Below are 24600 nucleotides of genomic sequence, written 5' to 3'. Positions count from 1 at the left end.
TGATATCTAATCTCATAGCATTATGGTTGGAAAAGATACTTGATAAGATTTCAGTTTTCTTAAATTTACCTAGGCTTGATTTGTGACCCAAGATATGATCTATCGTGGAGAATGTTCCATGAGCACTTGAGAAGAAAGTGGATTCTGTTATTTTTGGAAGGAATGTCCTACAAATATCAATTAAGTCCATGTTGTTTAATGTATCATTTAAAGCTTGTGTTTCCTTATTTATTTTCATTTTGGATGATCTGTCCATTGGTGAAAGTGGGGCGTTAAAGTCCCCTACTATGAGTGTGTTACTGTCGATTTCCCCTTTCCTCGCTGTTAGCATTTGCCTTGTGTATTGAGGTGCTCCTATGTTGGGTGCATAAATATTTACAATTGTTATATCCTCTTCTTGGATTGATCCCTTGATCATTATGTAGTGTCATTCTTTGTCTCTTGTAGTAGTCTTTATTTTAAAGTCTATTTTGTCTGATATGAGAATTGCTACTCCAGCTTTCTTTCGGTTTCCATTTACATGGAATACCTTTGTCAGTCTGTGTGTGTCCCTAGGTCTGAAGTGGGTCTCTTGTAGACAGCATATATACTGGTCTTGTTTTTGTATCCATTCAGCCACTCTATGTCTTTTGGTGGGAGCATTTAATCCATTTACATTTAAGGTAGTTATCAATATGTATGTTCCTATTACCATTTTCTTAATTGTTTTGGGTTTCTTATTGTAGGTCTTTTCCTTCTCTTGTTTTTCTTGCCTAGAGAAGTTCCTTTAGCAGTTGTTGTACAGGTGGTTTGGTGGTGCTGAATTCTCTTAGCTCTTGCTTGTCTGTAAAGGTTTTAATTTCTCCATCGAATCTGAATGAGATCCCTGCTGGGTAGAGTAATCTTGGTTGTAATTCTTTCCGTTTCATCACTGTAAATATGTCCTGCCACTGCCTTCTGGTTTGTAGAGTCTCTGCTGAAAGATCAGCTGTTAACCTTATGGGGATTCCTTGTATGTTGTTTGTTGCTTTTCCCTTGCTGCTTTTAATATTTTTTCTTTGTATTTAATTTTTGACAGTTTGATTAATATGTGTCTTGGCATGTTTTTCCTTGGATTTATCCTGTATGGGCCTCTCTGCGCTTCCTGGACTTGATTGACTATTTCCTTTCCCATATTATGGAAATTTTCAAGTATAATCTCTTCAGTATTTTCTCGGTCCCTTTTTTTCTTCTCTTCTTCTTCTGGGACCCCTATAATTCCAATGTTGTTGCGTTTAATGTTGTCCCAGAGGTCTCTGAGACTGCCCTCAATTCTTTTCATTCTTTTTTCCTTATTCTGCTCTGGGTAGTTATTTCCACTATTTTATCTTCCAGGTCACTTATCCGTTCTTCTGCCTCAGTTAGTCAGCTATTGCTTCCTTCTAGAGAATTTTAAATTTCATTTATTGTGTTGTTCATCGTTGTTTGTTTGCTCTTTAGTTCTTCTAGGTCCTTGTTAAACGTTTCTTGTATTTTCTCCATTCTATTTCCAAGATTTTGGATCATCTTTACTATCATTACTCTGAATTCTTTTTCAGCTAGACTGCCTATATCCTCTTCATTTGTTTGGTCTGGTGGGTTTTTACCTTGCTCCTTCATCTGCTGTGTATTTCTCTGTCTTCTCCTTTTGGTTAACTTACTGTGTTTGGGGTCTCCTTTTCGCAGTCTGCAGGTCCATAGTTCCCGTTGTTTTTGGTGTCTGCCCCCAGTGGGTAAGGTTGGTTCAGTGGGTTGTGTAGGCTTCCTGGTGGAGTGAATTGGTGCCTGTGTTCTGGTGGATGAGGCTGGGTCTTGTCTTTCTGGTGGGCAGGGCCGCGTCTGGTGGTGTGTTTTGGGGTGTCTGTGACCTTATTATGATATTAGGCAGCCTCTCTGCTAATGAGTGGGGTTGTGTTTCTGTTTTGCTAGTTGTTTGGCATACGGTGGCCAGCACTGTAGCTTGCTGGTCTTTGAGTGGAGCTGGGTCTTCGTGTTGAGATGGAGATCTCTGGGAGAGCTTTCACTGTTTGATATTACATGGTGTCAGGAGGTCTCTGGTGGAACAATGTCCTGAACTGGGCTCTCCCACCTCTGAGGCTCAGGCCTGACACCCGGCCAGAGAACCAAGACCTGGTCAGTCACACAGCTCAGAGAAAATGGAGAAAGTGAGGGAGGGAGGGAGGGAGGAAAATAAAGTTATTAAAATAAAAAGTAAAATAAAATTATTAAAAATTAAAAAGTAATTAAGAAAAAAAAAAAAGAAAGAGGAAAGCAACCAAACCAAAAACAAATCCACCGATGATAACAAGCGCTAAAAACCACACTAAAAAAAAAAAAAGAAGAAACCGACAGGCCAAACCCTAGGACAAATGGTAAAAGCAAAGTTACACAGGCAAAATCACGCAAAGCATACACATACACACTCACAAAAAGAGAAAACGGAAAAAAATATATATCATATATATATGATATATATATCATATATATATGATATATATGAGATATATATATCATATATATATGATATATATGAGATATATATATGATATATATATATAAAGGAAGAGAGCAACCAAATCAATAAACAAATCTACCAATGATAATAAACTCTAAATACTAAACTAAGATAAACATAAAACCAGAAACAAATTAGATGCAGAAAGCCAACTCCAAGTCTACAGTTGCTCCCAAAGTCCACCTCCTCAAATTTGGGATGATTCGTTGTCTATTCAGGTATTCCACAGATGCAGGGTACATCAAGTTTATTGTGGAGATTTAATCCACTGCTCCTGAGGCTGCTGGGAGAAGTTTCCCTTTCTCTCCTTTGTTTTCACAGCTCCTGGGGTTCAGCTTTGGATTTGGCCTCGCCTCTGTGTGTAGGTCGCTGGAGGGCGTCTGTTCTTCACTCAGACAGGACGGGGTTAAAGTAGCAGCTCATTAGGGGACTCTGGCTCACTCAGGCCAGTTGGAGGGAGTGGTACAGAATGCAGGGCGAGCCTGCGGTGGCAGAGGCCAGCATGACGTTACACCCGCCTGAGGCGCACCGTGTGTTCTCCCAGGGAAGTTGTCCCTGGATCACGGGACCCTGGCAATGGCAGGCTGCACAGGCTCCCGGGAGGGGAGGTGTGGATAGTGACCTGTGATTGCACACAGGCTTCTTGGTGGCTGCAGCAGCAGCCTTAGCGTTTCATGCCCGTCTCTGGTGTCCGCGCTGATAGCCGCGGCTTGCACCCATCTCTGGAGCTCAGTTAGGCGGTGCTCTGAATCCCCTCTCCTCGTGCACCCTGAAACAATGGTCTCTTGCCTATTAGGCAGTTCTAGACTTTTTCCCAGACTCCCTCCAAGCTAGCTGTGGCGCACTAGGCCCCTTCAGGCTGTGTTCACGCAGCCAACCCCAGTCCTCTCCCCGGGATCCGACCTCTGAAGAAGCCTGAGCCTCAGCTCCCAGCCCCCACCTGCCTTGGCGGGTGAGCAGACAAGCCTGTCAGGCTGTTGAGTGCTGGTGGACACCGATCCTCTGTGCGGGAATCTCTCTGCTTTGCCCTCTGCACCCCTGTTGCTGCGATCTCCTCCGTGGCTCAGAAGCTTCCCCCCCCGCCAACCCCCATCTCTGCCAGTGAAGGGGCTTCCTAGTGTGTGGAAACCTTTCCTCCTTCACAGCTCCCTCCCTGAGGTTCAGGTCCTGTCCCTATTCTTTTGTCTCTGTTTTTTCTTTTTTCTTTTGCCCTACCCAAGTACGTGGGGAGTTTCTTGCCTTTTGGGAAGTCTAAGGTCTTCTGCCAGCGTTCAGTAGGTGTTCTGTAGGAGTTGTTCCACATGTAGATATATGTCTGATGTATTTGTGGGGAGGAGAGTGGTCTCCACGTCTCACTCCTCCACCATCTTAAAGGTCTCCCCTTTTTTAAAAAAGGTACATCTAACTGGTTAGTTATTAGATTATCTTATATTACTGAAGAAAAAAGTTCTAGCAAAGGAAATCTTTGTGGAAGTCAGTTTGTCTTGTTAAGTGGTAATTAACATTACAAAATAATCCAGTTTTTAAAAGTGTTGCTAAAAACTTCTGTATGAAATGATTTTTTCCTATGCTTGGAGTGCTTCATCCCTTTCCCTTTTCTTTTGCCTGTCTCAAAACCTCAACTTTCTCAGAAAAGTCTGTGCTGTCCCCTTTCCCCAATATACAGTTGATTCCCCCACTGTTCTCATAGAGCACCTTTCCTTTTTCTTCAGAGTACTTATTGTAATTCAGATTGTTTTATTTATATTTATTTGATTAATGTTGGTCTCATCCACTAAATTTTAAGCTTCATGGGGGACAGCAACTATGATTTTTTGTTCACCACTTTTGGCCTATAGTTCCTAGCACTGAGTAAGCATTCAATAAGTGTTTGTAGAATAATTGAACCAACAGAATATTTCACACTACAACTAAATATTTCATTTGGTTATAATTTTATGCCTGGGAAACGGGGTTAATTTCTTTTTGTATTTCTGTTTAGAATGTGGCAGATCAGATTGCATTTCAAGTTGCTGGTGGATTAACAGCCCTTGAACACATTCTTCAAGTAGTGGTCCCAGTCACAAATGTGAACACAGTTTCACGAATTCCTCCTAAGTAAGTATAGTTTTTTAATCTGTCTTTCACGTTTCACTTGTGAGTCATTTCTGCCCTATGGTTTCCATATGGGGGACCACAGGAAAATTGTATGTTTATTCAGGCTTGAATAGCAAAAGCTTACACTCCCCATTAGGGAGAAAAATAGAGGTGCTCGACTTCATTTACAAAACTCAAATTGAGCTTGAAAAGCCTTATGAAGGAAATTTCTTTGGTCTGTGACCTTTTCTAATCCTAAATCAAGAAGAACTGATGAACTTGTGAGAAGTTCTAACTGCTTACAAAATTTGAACAGAAATGAGTAGTAATAACAGCTAACTTTTTGTATTGCATACAAAAAAGGAGGTACGTACATTGACAAAGGCCTGAGCTGTGAAATTTGAAGAAGTCCCTAACGTACAGGAAGAGCAGTCTGAGGCCAAGACTGCCATAGTCTGGAGTCCCAGCCAAATAGTTGGGAAGTGGATTGCAGTTTGGTCTTTTAACTGCAAATTGCTCTGTCGTAAGGATCATGTGCATCCTTTAGACCCAAGATCTACTTTCTTATTCTTTTACATCACCCTTTGGTCCCTGGCCATCTAGGATGTAGTAGCAGACAGCATTATTTCAGAAGTATTGTATTCCTGATTTGTAACATGCACAATTTTTGGATTGTGGAGACTCTTATTTACATGGTTTAAATGAGAAGTTTTGATAAAAGTTCAGTTATATCACTGAGAAACTTTTAAATATTTAATTAGCTCTATAAAAGTGAGTGCTTCATTTGTGTGCTGGATACAACAGAAAAAAAAAAATTCCAAGAGTATGTTATCTTTCTTCCTGAGAGCCATTTGGTAAAATAGAAATAGCGCCAGCTTTGGAGTCAAACAAACCTGAATTCCAGTTTTACCTCTGCTGGTTACTAGTTGGGAGAATTGGGACAAGTGCCTTAATCTTGTTGCATCTGTTTCCTCATTTGGTCAAACAGGGGTAATCATATTCACCTCACAGTGTGGGGATCAGTTGAAGTAATAATGTATGTGAGAGTTCTTTGTAAACCTTAAAGTGTTATATAAATATTAGGTGACAGTTTTTAAAGTAGTAATCTTGCCTGGTTCAAGACAGTGTTATCTATTTGACGTGAGAGATTTCTAAGTACAGACTTTGATACTGAGTTAGTTTGGGTTGTTTTGCTCTACTGACAAAGTAGAGATTAATGAAAGAAGGTATAGGTGTCCTTTAAAGTCAGGATATCTTTCTTTGGAGCAGAAAACCATACATGGGGCAGTTATAGCACACAAATAGATGTTCTAACCCAGAAGAGTTGCTACTCCGTATCAAAGTAGACTTTATTGACAGTGTGTTGCTTGGCATGTCGTCAGCCCTCAATGTATATTAATTGTCAGAGAGAGAGAGAGAGGAAGGAAAGAATGAAATACAATAAAATGTTTGAGGTAAGAAAGGAAATGACATTTGATTCTTTGGGACAGTGCTTTTCATAACTGTTAATCATTCATATTGTTCATCTTAACTGCACCTATAGTTTTTGTTTTGTTTTTTGGTTTCATTGTTGTTGTTGTTGTTTTGTTTGTTTTCTGGTAGGTTGCAACATGCATGACCCTGAGCTCCCTTAATGGTAACCTAGATGAAATGCCTATTTCCCCAAAGCTACCTTTGTCATTGTGGCAGAGGGCATGTTCTGGTGCTTATTTGTGCCTCTTGTTTAGGGAACAGAAGAGGTTTCCATAGTTCCCAAAAAGACCTAAGTAAGAATTAGCACACCTGCTTTGGAAAGGAGCCATGGAATCCTGAAAGTCCAGATCAATGCTTCTCAGCTGGCCACAGTGCCAGGATTGAGAGTTTGTTTCTTCATCTCATCTTAGGCCGACAAGTTTGTGTTTTCAGCCAGGTACTGCTTACTGAGTGAGGCCAGCACTCAGGGCTGTGGGCATCTAGCATTGACTCTAAGATTCTCCTGTCCGTCCTTAGCACAGCTCAAGATCATGACTCTACTTTCTAAACTAGCCTCACTTCTCCGGGCTAATGAATTCGGGTTATACTGCTTACTTGGAGACAGGCAAGAAAAATGCCACAACTACATTAGATTTAAATGTAGACTCAAAGCACACTGGTGGGCCTGAGTCAGTGACTTTTTCATATTCCTTCTAACTGCTCTCTGGCCTTGGGACTTCCTTTGCTCTCAACTTGCCCAGATCCTCTCCTTCTATCCCTGTTGAGCTCCCAGCCCTCATCATCATGAAACTTCTGCCACCTTAGCGCATTTTGTTTTCTGCTTCCTGTGGCCTTTCATGGCTCTTACCTAGAGAGACTGTATTTTGTTTCTCGTTTTTTTTTTTTTTTTTTTTAACTATCCTACAGTAGTTCATTTTTCTCAGCAATAAACAGGAAAAGATTTGAGAAGTTGCAGCCACTGTCTAGTAACATTTATCATGTGGATCACCTATGACTGCAAGCCTAATGCTTCACTGCCCCTGCAGCCCCAGAGCTCTGTGAGTGGAAAAATCAACTCCCTGATCCTCTTTCCTCACCAATTTGCCCATCTTCCTTTTTACTACACATGGTACCTCAGCAGTTGTCCTATAATTATTGCTAGGTAACTCCCTCTGAGTGAATATTTTGCTTCCAGCAGAATTTTTTAGTGTGAAATTGGGAATTATACCCACTTATGAAAATTTAAATTTTTGAAACCTTTCTGAATCTTCACTGGGTTGTTTTTCTTTTTTTTAGAAACAGAGAAAGCCCATAAACCTGCTTGAATCCTTTTCAAATTATCATTGGTTAGGTCCCATTTGTTTATTTTTGTTTTTATTTCCATTATTCTCAGAGATGGCTCCAAAAAGACATTGCTGCAATTTATGTCAAAGAATGTTCTGCCTATGTTTTCCTCTAGGAGTTTTATAGTATCCAGTCTTACATTTAGGTCTTTAACCCATTTTGAGTTTATTTTTGTGTATGGTGTTGGAGAATGTTCTAATTTCATTATTTTACATGTAGCTGTCCAGTTTTCCCAGTACCGCTTATTGAAGAGACTGTCTTTTCTCCATTGGCTATTCTTGCCTCCTTTGTTGTAGATTAATTGACCATAGGTGTATTGGTTTATTTCTGGGCTTTCTATCCTGTTCCATTGATCTACATGTCTGTTTCTGTGCCCGTACCATACTATTCTGATTACTGTAACTTTGTATTATAGTCTGAAGTCAAGGAGCCTGATTCCTCCAGCTCCGTTTTTCTTTCTCAAGATTGCTTTGGCTATTCAGAGTCTTTCGTGTTTCCATACAAATTGTAAAATTTTTTGTTCTAATTCTGTGAAAAATGCCATTGGTAGTTTGATAGGGATTGCATTGAATCTGTAGACTGCATTGAGTAGTATACTCATTTTAACAATATTGATTCTTCCAATCCAAGAACACGGTATATCTTTCCACCGGTTTGTGTCGTCTTCAGTTTCTTTCATCAGTGTCTTATAGTTTTCAGAGTATAGGTCTTTTGCCTCCTTTGGTAGATTTATTCCTAGGTATTTTATTCTTTTTGATGCAATGGTAAATGGAATTGTTTTCGTAATTCTTCTCTTTGATCTTTCACTGTTAGTGTATAGAAATGCAACAGATTTCTGTGTATTAATTTTGTGTCCTGCAACTTTACCAAATTCATTGATGAGCTCTAGTAGTTTTCTGGTGGCATCTTTAGGATTTTCTATGTATAGTATAATATCATCTGCAGACACTGACAGTTTTACTTCTTCTGTTCCAACATGGATTCCTTTTATTTCTTTTTCTTCTCTGATTGCTATGGCTAGGACTTCCAAAACTATGTTGCATAAAAGTGGTCAGAGTGGACATCCTTGTCTTATTCCTGATCTTAGAGGAAATGCTTTCAGCTTTTCTCCATTGAGTATGATATTAACTGTGGGTTTGTCATGTACAATGGAATATTACTCAGCCATGAAAAAGAATGAAATAATGCCATTCGCAACAACATGGATGGGCCTAGAGATTATCCTACTACGTGAAATAAGCCAGGCAAAGACAGTTATCATATGATATCACTTATATGTGGAATCAAAAAAAAAAGATACAAATGAACTTATTTACAAAACAGAAATAGGCCCACAGACATAGAAAACAAACTTATGGTTCCCAAAGGGGAAAGGGGTAGAGGAGGTATAAATTAGGAGGTTGGGATTAACATATACACACTACTATGTATAAAATGGATAACCAATAGGGGCCTAATGTATAGCACAGGGGACTATGCTCAATATTTCATAATAACCTATAAAGGAAAAGAATCTGAAAAAGAAGATATAGATAGATAGGTAGATAGAGCTATAGATTTATAGATATATAGATAAGACTGAACCATTGTGCTGTACACCTACAACTAACACAATATTGTAAATCAACTATACTTCAATTAATATATATATATATATCAGTTATTACTGAAAGGACTTGGTCGGGGTATGGTATTCTAAAATCAACCTTTTTAACAAATGTGCTCCAGTAAAATTGTTTTCAGTGCCAGGAAAGATCACCATGAAACAAGGCAATTTTCTTTCTTTTTTTTTTTTTTTTTGAATTTTTATTGGAGTATAGTTGCTTTACAATGTTGTGTTAGCTTCTACTGTACAGCAAAGTGAATCAGTTATACGTATACATATATCCCCCTCTTTTTTAACAAGGCAATTTTCATTTCATGTTGTATCTACTTTTGGAATGACTCATGTTATTCTGCCTCCTAATTTTACTTGGAGAAAACAACTACAAAACAATGAATGACATATTCTAACCTTTTCTTTGGTTTAGGCTAATAAGAGTTGTTTTACATAGCTTTTTTTTAAATCAAAGTATAGTTTATTTACAGTGTTGTGTTAATTTCTGCTGTACAGCAAAGTGATTCAGTTATACATATGTACATTCTTTTTTATATTATTTTTCATTATGGTTTATCACAGGATATTGAATATAGTTCCCTGTGCTATTAGGACCTTGTTATTTATACATTCTATATATACTAGTTTGCCTCTTAACATAGCTTTTAATATTTGAAAATAAATGATAGTTTGTCATTTTCTTTGGGCTAAAGGAATGCCCCATGTTATGTAAATAAGAAGATGGATCTGCTGTGACCTAAACTTTGTGTTGTGTTTTTGTAGTATATTTACATAGTGGCAATGATAACAGAAGTGAGAGTTGACACTTGCTGGCATTCCACATCTCCAAGCCCTTTTCAGGCAGCAGTAAATGTTCATATTTCATAAAGAAGCCAGCAAACCTTTTGGAACACCAAAAATGATACTGGGCTGTCTTTCCCAGGTTGCCTTTTACTTATCTGGTATTTCTAGTTCTTGACAGGTACTCATGGACAATAAAGGGGCCAAATAGTTAAGCTATTCTACTTAACTATTTTATTCTCTAAGCTGCTCTAGGTTGTTCTGTAGCAGAACTAACCAGCCCCTCTTTCTTCTCCATCAGCCTTGCTTCTCTTCCTCCATTGTCCCTCTGGACACAATTTTTTTATATGTAAGTAGTCTTATCAACATGGAGCAGTGCAGACCACATGGTATAATGGAGAACAGACAGACTCTGCAGTCAGATCTGAGCTTAAATCTCTGCTTTCCACTTGGTAGCTATGGGATCATGGGCTAAATTACTTGTTATGACAGAACCTCAGTTAAATGGTAACCCTACCATGTAGGGTAGGGCTTGTTGACTGCTAAAAGTGTGTGTATTTATTAAGTGCTCTGCACAAAGAAAGCACTTAGTTAATATCAATGGGGGTTTTTTGGTAGTTGTTATTGTCTTGACTCCACTTACCCTACTTAATTACTGAACTTTAAATCCCTAAGTCTGTGTCACTTTGGGTTCTAAGAATCTATGATCTATTAATTTTACTTGGTCATTTGTTTTTTTCACCCTAAGTCCAAACTTCATCCTGGTTAATTTTGGCCCAGCCTGTCAAGATCTTTTTTGGATCCTGATTTGGCCTCTAATTTAGTTTCTTTTTCTTTAACTTTGTGCCACTCCTGAAGTTGATCTGTAAAAGATATGTATCTTCATCTAAATCATTGAAGAAATATCAAACAGTTTAGAGAATAGTCCAATTTAGCACTTTATTAATGTTGCCAAGTACTCCATTCGTTGTGTTATCTTCTCCTCAGAGATACTGTAATTCCTTGGGATCAGAGACCATAGTAAATACATTACTTATAAATCATATGATATCTTAGTAAATATCATTTGAATACATGAATGAATTCATTTTCTGAGACACGGAAGTAAAGCAGTAAAAGAGCACACTGCTTCAAATACTTGAATCTGTGGACTTAAAATATGATCACATCTCAATCTTAGCCAAATAAGGCCCTACTGATTTTGACCACTCTGTTAGCTAGACTTAAGGCAATATGTTTTTATTCCATCTTTAAACTTCTGTGGATTTGTATATCTTATATCTATAACTTCTTTCCTCAAAAGGTCAAAGGGAATGCTACAACTATATTCTTGGTTGTTGTCCTTATCACAGTTTTAGAATCAGAGTACACGGGTTTATATAAGATTACCCCTGTTTTAATCTATGATGAAAAATAAATTCTTCCTGCTGCTGTGGCCTTTATAAAGTATACCTCTCTATTCACATCAAACAAATTAAGTTGCTTTTTTGCTTCTTTAGAGTATATACATTTATCTATCTAGTAAATCAGTCTCAGGTAGAACAATAGTCACTGAATACAGTAAAAATAAATAAGTTTAGGATGATGTGAGGTAGAGCCTTGCTTACTAGGAAGATCACAAATTTATTCTCCAAAGTAAAATAACATAAACTTATGCAATTTATCTACTTGGCAATATTGCGTTTGCTTGATCCTTTGAAGTTGGTGGGGAGGCAGAACTTAACATTTATTGAGAGCATCCTCAGTGCCAGTCCCTGTGTCAGATGCTTTGCGTGGCTTCCCTTGTTCACTCCTCACAGTCGCCGGAAGCCATGCACGTGACCGCTGCCAGAATGAGGGTCAGGAGCAACATTGTTTGGGGCATGACTGCAACCTGAAAGAGAGCCATGATACTCTTTTTTCAAAGAGTGTTTCTTCTTTCCAAATGGCAGAGTGTTCGGAATTACTCTTCCATGATTATTGAGGTTTCATCCCTAAAGGTGTCTGTTCCTTTTTCTTGGTCTAGTGATACTCACAGGGTAGTGACTGATGCAGTTCATTTCATGGTGGAAAAGGGATATCCCGTTGTATACCAGAAGCAGGTACATGACGTAGGGCTTCTGATCCTGATACCCAGGGAAACTTCTCTAGGGATTCCTTTCTTGGGATCAGTTTTATGTACATATGGACATGGGAATGGGATTGCCACATCTAGGAACCATTTGAAATAGACCTTGTCCTTAGGGAACTTACAGGGAAATGAGGTGGGTTAAACTCTAAATATCATTAGTACTAGCCTGCTGTGTTACCTTTGTGGAGTAGCCAGCCTGGTGGTATATGTAAGCTCTTCATAAAAGGAACGTTTTGTTACGTATCTAATGTCTGCAAACTTAGTTTCCTCAGATGCCTGGCCTCGTGTGCCTGGCCTATAGCTTGCTTCTTATTCTGGTCTCTTGACTCACGTGTCTGTTCTCTTTGGAGCTCATCTACTGTTAAATCTTTGCCTTTCTCTTCAGTTTGTAACACAATCCAGACTCCGTTAACCTGTTTTCACCATGAGCTTCCTTCCCTAGTACCCTTTATTTCTTCTTGGCTTGTCATATTCACTTCATATTCGCCTCAACTCCATTCCTATTCGTTGTTCCCTTTTTCTGGGTGTTATAAATACTACATGTTCTAGGCATTGCAGCTGTGCCTCTTCTAAGCAGCTATATTTTATGCCATAGGGTGTTTCCCCCAATGGCCGTAGCTGGTTAAACCAAGAATGGACATTTGACTCAAAAGCAGCCAATCTATAGACCAGCCAGCAGTATCAGGCTTAAAACGCAGCCCCCAAAATTAAACTGGTCCAGTCAAGTTTCTCTCTCAGGGATTTGCAGTTGGACAATTATAAAACTCCAACCTATTTTGTGTGTGTGTGTGTGTTTGAATTTGAAAAACCATGTAGAATAACTTCTGGGATGGTCATTACAGGGCTATGTTCACTCCAAGTTTAGCAGGACTAATGAAGGCCAGTTGAGGGGAAAGGAGGAGACCAAAACTGCTTCATAAGAGAAAAGGGGGCTGGAAATGAGAGTAGGCCCAGTCCACAGAGCTGGCATTGTTCCTGCCCTCCTGAAGTGTGGTAGTTCATTTTCTCCTGGATTCACGTGAAAGTTCCCAACAGCCTTACAGTAAATGCCTCTTTTTACTTGACATATTTTGAGTAAATTTCTGTCCCTTCCAACCTAGAGCCTGATACTTTTAAATACAAATATTAAAGGTTTTTTAAAACTCTAGATTGGGTTGAAAATATGGGACTATGGTATAGAACCTTCCTTGCAACCTCATAGAATTGTTTTTCTAAATTCTTTCATACCAAGAAAGAATGAATGAATGCCCACGTTTTAAAGTAGAAATAGAGAAAGCACGTTTTACAAGTTCTCTAGGGTATAGTTCTTTATGAGCATTAAATGTTTCTACAAGCTGGGACTGGCAGAACTTTCCTTTTTTCTCCTAACCCCAGTTTGGAGAATCTGTATAGAAAATTATATACATTAAACATTCTGTCCCTGGATGCTAAGGTAAGCACACTTCAAGTAACATACTCTAGAGGGCAGAGCTTATTTTCAGGATCACAGATTAGAAAATGTATTGTGTATTGTTCTTTAATAACAATACATAAGTTCTGCAAGAACAAGTAACAGTACTACTCATGTTCTTTATAGCCTTCAAGTGTTAACTTTCTTGGTTGGCCCTTGGGTCACAGATTGATTACCTCATTATTAACTTTATAATTAGAACTTAGTTTGAATCCCAGTAACACTGTCTTATTTTTACAAAAACTAGAAGTATATTTTCTTAGACTCTATTTTCTCAGACTTGATCATAATGGACCATAGTCCAACTTTTTAATAAAAAATGTTTGTTCATGATGAACTTAATCAGTGTACCAGTTATCTTCTGAAATTAGAACCAGTTGCCTGTTTTGAAGCTGAGGTTAAGATGTTTTGAATGTGAGGAGATTGCAAGAGCAGTCACCACCCCCCAACCCCCCACTCAAGTCCTGACAGCATGATGCAGCTCAGAATGTTAATCCTATACTACAAGGTAAAGCTTTATTATATTTTTAAGAACTGAATAATATGCCTTTATTTTAAGATTTAACGGTGCAGTTTCAACTGCTAGGAGAAAGATATAGCATTGGTAAAAGACAAATGATTTTTTTGTTAAGTCATTTTTATAGTACTTAAAAGAAGGAAGAAAAACATTGACTTATTTCAGTTCAAGCTTTTTTTGGACTTGCAATTTTGTTCTTCTCAGGGAAACCACACAATATCTCCATATTATTAAACATCTATCCCAAAGCATGACATAGTCAAGTACCTGATGCAAGTTTCAGGGCATTGCATCATCCTATTCCTCTCTCTCTCTCTTTCCCAATAAGAAATGCAAAACTTTATTCTAGATGGGGTTGTTGTTTTACCAAAATTGCACTGGTAGCTGCTGGATTCATGTTTTCTGATAAAATTTGCAGTTTTGAAACTTTTTTCTTAGCCCAGTCTACATTAAGGCATTTTCTTTCCATGTAGAAAGTTCTCAAGTAATATTTTGTTGGTTGAACAGTTTTGGTTACGTGTCTACTTAAGAAAATCTTTAACTTGAACTGTCACTGGTAAATAACTCCTGGGATGTTACTCACAACTTATTTGAGGCTCTAACTTGCTTGCTATTTCCTTTACACTAATGCCTTCTCCAGGGAATCATTTTCATCAAGCCTAGCTATTGATTCAGAGTTCAGGTTATTGCCTTACTGAAAATAAAAATTCATATAAATAGTTCTCAGCATTGACATTTGAGTTAATGTAAATACAAATCTCTCTCAGTTTTTTCAAATTTATGCATTCCAGCAAAGATGGTTGTAAAGCTAATTTCTATTAAGTGAATCCTATTTTCTTATTAATTTCCTTCTAAAATCAGCAGTGTATTTCTGTGAGGAAAGTGTCAATGCACTAAACAATTGATGTAGAGTTTGTGACCAAGTCCTTTGGTGTTCTAGACAGTGTAACACAGCAGTCCTACTGAAATACTCTGTAGCACTTTCAGAATTATGAACTATGTAGCAATTTGCTAACTTTGTAACCTCTTTTCTTTTGTTACTGTCTGGGACTTAGATTCTTGAGAAACACCTAAATAGGATGAAGATTATAATATCACATTTTACAAATATGTACACAGTCTAACACATAATGTATTTTAGGCTAAAATCTACTTCTATAAACATATTCACTTTCCCACTTGATTAGTTCTAGAACTGAAGCCAGGAATATCTGTATTTAGAATTAGAGAAAAGGGAATATAATGCACTAATGGATTAAACTCAGCTGGGATTTAGAGTCAGAGCATTAGAGTTCAAATACCAGCTTTGCCAGTATTTAATGTGAGACCTGTCTCTTAAGACCTTATTGTGCTGTAGTATTTTTCATCTGGGAAATGGGGGAAAGATTTCTATCTCACAGGGTTGTTGTGAAGGTGAAGTGCTAATATGTAGGAAAGGGCTTTGTGAATTGTCACACTCTAGCATGCGATACCAGTGGCACTGGGTCAGAATGCGGGATTGCCCTGCACACTGCAAGGTGTGTAATAGCCCATTAAATACCTCTGCCCTCAGTCATTGTGACAACCAAATATGTTATTATACCTTTACACACATACCTAGGAGGTTTGTACAATTCTGTTTGAGAGTTGTGTGCTGAGCAGTAGACTTGTGGAAATAAAACATTGTCCATACCCTCAGCAGGCTCATTCATTAAGAGGTGAGCTAAACAAGGGACAAGGTAATTTAGTGTGATGTGCTAAGAATAACTATAGAAGTATGCACCAAGTACAGAGATAGCATGAAGGATGGAGTAATTAACTGCCATAGGAGGACACAGAATCTTTCCTGTAGGATATGCCATCTAAATTGGGTTTTAAAAGATAGATTCAGAGTTTGCCAAATTAACAAATCCTACTAGGCAGAGAGCACAGCATGCGCAAGATCATGGAGGCCTGAAATAATAGGATGTGCTTGGGAAGCTGTACACATTTTGATATTCTTAGGGCGCAAATGTTCTAATAAGAGGAAAAGATATTAGAACACTGTCAGTACAATATCAAAAATAATTAAGTCTGATGGAATTGGACAAAATGACTAATTCAGGGAAAAGTAAAAGGTATTTATTCCTTATTTATTTCACATTTTGGCAAGAAAAGTTTACATCTCTTTCATTCACTCATCTTTCTATTAGTGCTGCCACTACCTTAATTTAAGCCCGTATTGCTTATGCTATTTTAACGAAAGAGGAATTCTGTCATTTAATATATTCTTTTATTGCCATGTGCGTAGTACTTTGTTTAGTATTGTGGGTAAAAGATGAGTGAGAGACAGAACCTTTACAAAGAAGCTGTTTTGAATCCCTGCAAAACACTTGGCATTGTCAGAAATACAAGAGTAATAAAACTGTTTTATAAATATATTACATTTATTTAACAGAGTTTCTGGCTTGTCTTCACCAATTTATCACATTATATAAATGAAGAAACTAAGGCTTAAAAAGACTGAATGATTTACCATCAGTTATCACACTGGCAGCTAGGACTGCGCATTCTATTCTGGTACTCTTCCTTCTCTACCTTATTGCCTACATGGTATCACCAAAGAGAGATATTATCAGTCTTCAGGTATTAGTTAAATTTCTTCGGAGATATGTGAGATTTTTATCTTCAAAGAGCTTACATCACAACGGGAAAGATAAGACTAATCAGTAAGTTACTCTACACCACACAGCAAAAAAAAATTGAATTATTGAAGGTGTATGCAGAAAGTGTGATTTAATTTGTTTGAGTCTATAAGGGTCCTCAGTGGATCTCTTACAAAGCTGGTATTTACAGGGTAATGATGGCTATACTTTTGTTTCTGATATGTGAATATTTAACTTTTAAAAATTTAATAAAAATTGAATATTTCTTTGATACCTTATAAAAATTACTGTCATCATTCCTGTGAGTAGCTTGGGGTTTTTTTGTTGCTGTTATTTAGTTTATTTGTTTAGTTTTTTACTTTTGGTGGAGGTGGTATTGTTTGGTTGATTGGTTTAAGGTTTTTAAACCAATTATTGTAGTGGCTTATTGGTGTGGGTACAGAAAATGCTTGTGGAATGATTTTTCCCTCCTAACAGGTTAGGAGCCAAAGAGGGACAACAGGAATGATCTAACAGAAATTGGGAAAGATGAACCAAAACCACTTGTAACTATCTGTATGTATGAGACAAAATGTTCAGAGAAGATCTAGCAATGAAGTCTAAAAAAGCAGTGCAACGTTTCTGTGTTACCTTAAACACCCTTCTCATGACTTAAATCAGGTGGCAAATATGGAGTAAATTTATCATAAGACTTATTTCCCATCAGTAACAGATGTGGGTACTATAGAGGTGGAAATCATGCGCCACCCCATGTATCTGCTACATTATAGCCCGTCATTAAGTGTTAATAAAATGGTATTTGCCAGTGTGGGTGAAATTTAGGATACAATCCATTGTTAATAAGCAATTCCTTATTTCTAGGCAGGATTATTGTAATATAATTCTAAATGTCTATTTTTAGATCAAGGTTTACTAGAAGTGAATAACTTTCCCCAAGACAATAAAAGTAAAAACATTGTTTTGCAAGCTAATTAGCCATAGTGATTGATAAATACTCATCTCCATTTGACATATTGAGGCATTTTGTTTATGCCTCGGAAGGCTGAACACAAATGGTTACAGTTGACAGCTGTTGTACCACTAATAAGATTAAAGTAAAGAAATTAGTTGTGTCGACTTTAATCTGCTGTTTAACATTGCAAACCACCTGGGGTCTTCTCCAGAGCCAACATGTTTAATTGTGACTTTAAAATTATATAACCAGATCCTACGTAAGAACATATCTAAAGACTTGCTAATCATAACTGTCTTGTTATTAGACAAGACAGAGTTTAACACTAGACTTTAAAATTAATGTTTTAATTTGATGCTCATCCTACATTTTTAAATATATTTTTGTAATCTTTGAAACATAACACCTTCTCGGTGGGAGATTAATTTTAGGAAATGCAGAAAGTCTAATTAGGTTGTGCTTAAAATATATATGGTTTCACGTTTAAAATTAGAATATGTCTCTGTGGAATAATTAAATTGCCTATCTAATTGTCCCAAATTCACCAATTAAAGAAGAACCCTTGAAATAACATATCCACTTGAAAGTTTCTTACTCCCGCTCTGAGGCATCATTATACTTAGGAAAATCATTTAATTAAAAAATTACTCTCAGTGTTATTAAAATGTTACATTGTAGAATATGATATGCAATGTAATAATCATTTGTGATTGTTACATTGAATTTTGATGCAAACTGAAGTGTAGGATGCACCTAACTTACATACCCATAGTAAAGATCGGTTGGTCGGCAGCATTATTAGCGTCTCTTCAAGACCCCTTGAGCTGTCTTGATTTGCAATTCCTGGATGTTGGCCCCCCTGCTATCCCCGCCCACCCTAAGTGTTCTAGCGTCAGAATGGAGGGAGTCAGAGGTAGAGAAGGCAGTGTGGATTTACACTAGTCATCACTGTGCCAGTGGGAAAAGTTTTCCTCTTTGTCCGCAGCTCACACGGATCCAAATGTCCAAATGTCCACTGTAAAAATACCTCCAAATTCTGTCACAAGCCCACATTCTTTGTGGTCACAAAAATATCAAAACTGAATCATCTCTTCCTTATTAAATTTTCTGCATCATTCTTCTGTCCTCAGATTTCTTGCTGAGAAGACATTTTCTTATTAACCAAGACTTGCTTATTCAATATCTTCAAATTTTATCAATAAAATAATAACACTTAAAAAGATTTCCATATATGCAAGACCACATATAGAACTTTTTGCAAATACATTTTCCATGTTAAATACTATATTGCTTTGCTTTTATTCAGTTTATTTTATTCTAATCAGTACTATATGTCTAAAATCTATTTGGTACAACAGACCAAGTGAACATTATTAAAATGAGACTGCTTTAGAAAATTTTCTCCCTTGCCTCAATAAATAACTTTATAAGCATAATCAAATAGCACTCTCTGTTAACACTACATGTTAGCATTCCATGTTGTTTTATAATTTTAAATTCACTGGTTCAGTTATATACACTAGAGTCTTTCTACTTTCTGTAGAGAAGAACTAAGAGATCTGATACTAAAAGATTTGCAAATGAAAGCTGATTTTATTTGTTTTAAAAATTTTTAAATCATGAACTTTCCACATGTTTTCCAAGCTGGGTAGTGTTCTTTCTCTACCTTTTTTTGTTGAGGAAGAGAGTATTACATTCATTCGCTCTGTTGTCAGTGTTTATTTTTTAGTTCCCGGTGTGTATAGACCAGGAAGTGTTTTATGTGCTTTGGATACATTACAGAATAAAAGGTAATAAATGGGCAAAAGATTTGAATAGATACTTCACCGAAGAAGACACACAGATGGCAAGTAAGTGTATGAAAAGATGCTCTACCTCATTAGGAAATACAAATTCACTGGTACTACCAAGTGCCAGTGAGCATACAGAGCAATTGTAACTCTCTTACTTACACTACTAGTGGGAAATGCACAATGGAACAGCCACTTTGGAAAACAGTGTGTAAGTCTCTCATAAAATTAAATATATACTTACTATATGGCCCAGCAGTCCCACTCCTAGTTACCCCAGAGAAATAAAACAAAATATGTGTTCACAAAAACCTGTAAATGAATGTTTATAGCAGCTTTATTCATAATTGCCCCAAACTTGAAACAACCCAAATATTCTTCAACTGGTAAATGAATAAGCAATTCATAAGCATGGAAAGTATCTATGCAATTAAATACTATTCCGAAATAAAAAGGAACAGACTGTCTATGCATGCAGCAACACGGATGAATCTCGGATGCATTGTACTAAGTGAAAGAAGCCAGAGTCAAAAGGCTGCATATGGAATGATTCGATTTCTATGACTGAAAAAGGCAAAACTACAGAATTAGAACACAGATATGTGATAGTCAGGGGTTAGGAGAGGAGATGACTAGAAAGTAACCATCCAGGGGAATTTGGGAGATGATGGTTCTATATCTTTATTGTGGTTGTGGTTTCACTGCTGAATGCATTTGTCAAAACTCTGTGCACTAAAAAGGGTAAATGGTAACTGTGTATAAATTGTACTTCATATTTTAAAATTACATATTGAAAGTGCAAAAGAGCACATGATATATAAATGAAAGAAAATTCATTTATCATTAGACTTTTCAATATCAGTGTTTTATTTCAGAAGAAAATGAAGTAACATTTTTAATATACTCAAGAAAAGAAGATACGTGCCAAGGAGTTTATATTCAGCAAAATTGACCTTCCCTTATAAAAGGGACAGACACTTATCAATATGCAAGAACTCAGGGAATGTTGTTCCCACAAGACCTTGCTAAGGAGTCTAATAGAGAACAAGCTTCAGACAAGTAATGAATATAGATACATTGACATGTGGACTGATAGTGAACATTAAATATATAATTATGGCACTAAAACTAAAGAAGATTAAGAGGGAGAGTGTAGTATGAGATGATTGTATGTTCTGACAGTGTAGCTAGTACAGCCTCTTTGGAGGTGAGGAATAGGTATGGCATATGCCAAAATATTTTTAACTGTTTTCAGTAATCATAATTAGTGTACTATTAATTTTGTTATTCTCAAATTGCTGTGTGTTATAATGTAGCATAAAGCAAATAAGTAATTATGGATATTCTGTCATCCTTGCTGCTCTTAAGGACCAGGATTCTCAGTGTCAAAGAGAGGAAAGAGAGCTGTTATATGTTGATAGAAGAGTTTGAAGAAAAAATCCCGTAGTCCTGAGTTTGAATCTGAAATAACAATATGAATTTACGAGATACTTGATCTTTAACTGGGGGATGGGGTTCCCACCCCTAGTCATTCTAATGAGTGTTTAAAAAAGCAGAATAGTGGGAAATGTGGTTAATTAATGTGTTAGCATGTTCCACAGTTGTACATTCTTGTATATTCTCCTTGAAACAAGGAAGACAGTTGTCCCTTCATTTAGACATCTCTGTGCTCAGCCAGCTCTGTGCTGCATACTATGAGGGCCCCAAAAAGGATGAATCAGGCAAGGACCTTGCTTAGAACTAACCTAAAGTAGTTGTATAATAGAATAGAGTTTTCAGTGCTTTGACACTGGTCTCAGTTTTTAGCCTCCAGAATTGGCACATACAGCTTTCAGGTGGGCCAGTCCCGCAAGGCCAGGCCTACATCACAGGCCCCGTTCTGTGAGGGGCCACTCACTTGGTGGGTCCAGTTAGGGTGTTAGAATTCTTAACTGCAGTTGCATCTCCCTAGTTTCAAATAATTCTTTTTAATAATATCTTTAAAAGTTCTTGTAGTTTGGAGCTTTATAAAGACAAAGCATAATTTGAGAATGGCAGTGCATATAAGCTATATACCATTTATTAAATGCTTAATGCAAACAAAATGTACGTGGTAAATTATAATATGTTTGAGAGCTCTAGTTTTAATATTCATTTCTCTCTTCCCTAGGAAACTGGTATTACTCCAGGGCTGTGTGTTCTGGTTCAGTCCAGATAATCTTCTTTCCTTAAACTATATCATTTGCTGTGTTTTGTGATGTTCTGTCTCTTCCCTACACTTATCCACATCAAGCCCATCCTTTGCTTACATGAGGGCTGAAACAGTAACTGATGAAAATTCCAAGTTTCTCTTTGCAGCTGTATTGGTGTGACTCTTATTACTTGCTGTGCCTACTTAGCACAGAATTTTGCTCTGCGGGAACTTAAAGTTTTCACTCACCTCCATGTGTATAAGCTATATGCCATTTATTAAATGCTCAATGCAAGCCAAAGGCAAATTATAATTTATAATATAAGGCCTCTGGTTTTAAACTGCCAATGACAGTTGTTTTTAAATGTCTGCTTTCTTGACACTGGTATGAGATAGTGGATTTTGGTGAACAGTGTTTCCTGAAAAGTCTTAATCACTAGAAACTGCATAAGGATATAAACTTACATACTTCCTTAGTTATATTATCAAGTCCTCTTAGGCTGCAACCACCTGGGGCTTTTCTATTTAACTATTTCATAACATCTTAGATACTAATCTTAATGTCAGAGGTGTACTACACTTGTATTCTATTAGTGTTCTTTTGGGGTATAAATAGGTTCCTGTATTTATTGCTGAAATACCCAGCTTTATGACGCCTTTTCTGTCCTCTGTTTTTCAGAGGAAACATTTGCAGTGAGAAGACTTACTGACACAAGATTCACTCATGTATTCATGATTATTTGGAGCAGAAAGCCTTTATCTAAACCCAACCACAGTGTACTTTTGACAGAAAGGACAGTAAGATTTTACTGTCTTCTCAGAAGATACTTTTAAAATCTGGGGCTTTCTGTTTGATGTTAAAAAGTGCTTCCAGTCATTTGAGTTTTAAATTACAAGGAAAGCTGCTTGGGCAGACCACCCAAGCTGGGTTCAAAGAAGTGATCTTTCTAAGACAGGTGCTCTTCAAATAGAGGTTGTTTTTCAAACAAGTTCTACTAAGTGGACAAGTTTTTCCTGACCCTGCGATTTTTGGTTACTGCCCACCCCCCGCCCCGCTTTTTTCTCATCAGAAAGTAGTTTCTTTGTGGAAGTTTCTTTGGAGAGTTTTGTGAGCATAAGATTATACAGATGCATATTCCATACTTTACTAGTAAATGCAGTTTCTTTAAAGCACAGAGGGCTTTAGGACAAAATCCCCTACCATGTGCTGTTTGCTTTTTCATGTATTTGTTTATTTATGCCTTACAATATTCCACAAAAGATTTTAGACAAGTTGTAGGGATTTAATTGAGTAAGACAGAAAAAAGATTAGAAATCAAGACCATAAAATTTATAGATCAAAACCAAAGGGAAAAGAGGATACAATTATAGAACTATAATTCCACGTGTCATTCTAAATATAGTACCCTCATTTTTTTTAAGCCTTGAGGGATCTATAGTTACATGTTAGTCCCACTGTAAAGCTGCAATACACAAAACAATGCGATATTGGCACAATGCTGAACAATATTAGCAACTAGACTAGGAAACCAGGGAATATATCCTATATATATAGTTATAGTTAAGGTGGCATTTCAAACCAGTAGAGAAAAGGTGGATTATTGAGTAATCTCTGGGGCGGGGGGGTGGAATTTAGGCTTCTGCCTCATGCCACACCCCAAAATAAATTTTAAATGATTTGATAGTAAATTATAAAACCATAAAATTACCACACACAGTGATGATTAAAGAAAAATAAATACAAATGGCTAGACAAAGACATGTAGTTACCTCATCTTATAGTGAAGAATAACCTTTTAAAGGATAAAAGGAAAGGAAGAAAAAAATAAATCACAAAGAAAGAATTATTTGACTGCCTAAAATTGTTTAGCTTCAGTACATAAAAAATGCCTTCAAAATAACAAGCAAAATTAATGGCAGTAGGTAAACTGGAAAATATATTAACAACATATATTAACCCTTTTTTATATTTATATTGAGAGAATCCTTATAAATCACTAAGAAAAAGATAAAAACCTCCAATAAAAATTTTAAAATAGAGGATAAGAATAATTAACAAAAAGATAAGTGGCTACTCACCTTATACCTTATCCCACAATCAATTTCATAGCTTGCATTTAAATGTAAAAATCTATGAAAATGCCAGAAGTAAATTTAAAAGCATGTTTTTATAATCTTGAAGTGGGAAGGTCCTTCTAAGTTTTACACAATACCCAGGTGTACTAAAGGGAACGTTTGACAGATTTTATCAAATAAAAATGAAAACATTCTTTATGACAAAAAACAAAAAATTTAGATAAGCAACAGACTGGAAAAGTTATTTTGCTACATATGATGATAAATGGTTAATATCTTTATTATTGGTAAAGAGCCTTATAAATCAATAAGAAAAAGAGAGACCCCCCCAATAGAAAAATGGGTAAAAGGTTCACAGTGATAATTCAAGAAAACATAAATATACATTGGCAATAAGCACATGAAAAAGTCTTTGATCACACTAGTAATAAAAGAAATGCAACCTTTAAAAATTCCATTTTTAGGGCTTCCCTGGTGGCGCAGTGGTTGAGAATCCGCCTGCTGATGCAGGGGACACGGGTTCATGCCCCGGTCTGGGAGGATCCCACATGCTGCGGAGCGGCTGGGCCCGTGAGCCATGGCCGCTGAGCCTGCGCGTCCGGAGCCTGTGCTCCGCAACGGGAGAGGCTACAACAGTGAGAGGCCCGCGTACAGCAAAAAAAAATTCCATTTTTAGCTGTCAGATCAGTAACAGTTGTTTATAATGAAACTATCTGATGTTGGTAAAAACATGGAGAAACTCTTTTTCTGGGAGTATAAATTGGTTCAAAATATTTTTTTCTGGCAGGCAATTTGAATTTTGCAGTGTCTCAAAAATCTTAAATGTTCATATCCTTTGACTCAAATTATCATTGCTGAAAATTCATCCTAAGGAAGCAGAAGGATTTGTTCAGTACAGCTATTGTGAACATGAGTTGTGCTATTGAGCACATCCTATGTTTCTGGAGCTCCCAAGCATATAATGTGGCCCTCCCGCTATAGAGCATGAGAATGCCAGGTATTTGCTTCCCAGTATTCTTTGTGTCTAGTATATAAACTTGTGACCTAGGCTTCACAACCCAACATACCCACTCCAGACTTTTACTCTGAGGCTAATGAAGTAAGAAGCAAGGACATCCCAAACTCTATT

General features: G+C 37.0%; 1 protein-coding gene across 2 annotated transcripts in view; it reads left to right on the top strand.

The window, feature by feature from the left end:
- Positions 1 to 24600, top strand: part of SCAPER (S-phase cyclin A associated protein in the ER) — a 504096-nt gene that overhangs the window by 334864 nt on the left and 144632 nt on the right. For both annotated transcript variants that reach the window (XM_004276347.3, XM_033440145.2), the window contains exon 24: positions 4494 to 4609. In XM_004276347.3, the coding sequence (XP_004276395.2) occupies positions 4494 to 4609 (116 nt within the window). The remainder of the gene's footprint in view (positions 1 to 4493; positions 4610 to 24600) is intronic.

Source organism: Orcinus orca, chromosome 2 (genome assembly GCF_937001465.1).
Source record: "Orcinus orca chromosome 2, mOrcOrc1.1, whole genome shotgun sequence".
NCBI classification, from domain to species: Eukaryota; Metazoa; Chordata; class Mammalia; order Artiodactyla; family Delphinidae; genus Orcinus; species Orcinus orca.
This window is presented reverse-complemented; position numbering and strand designations above follow the sequence as displayed.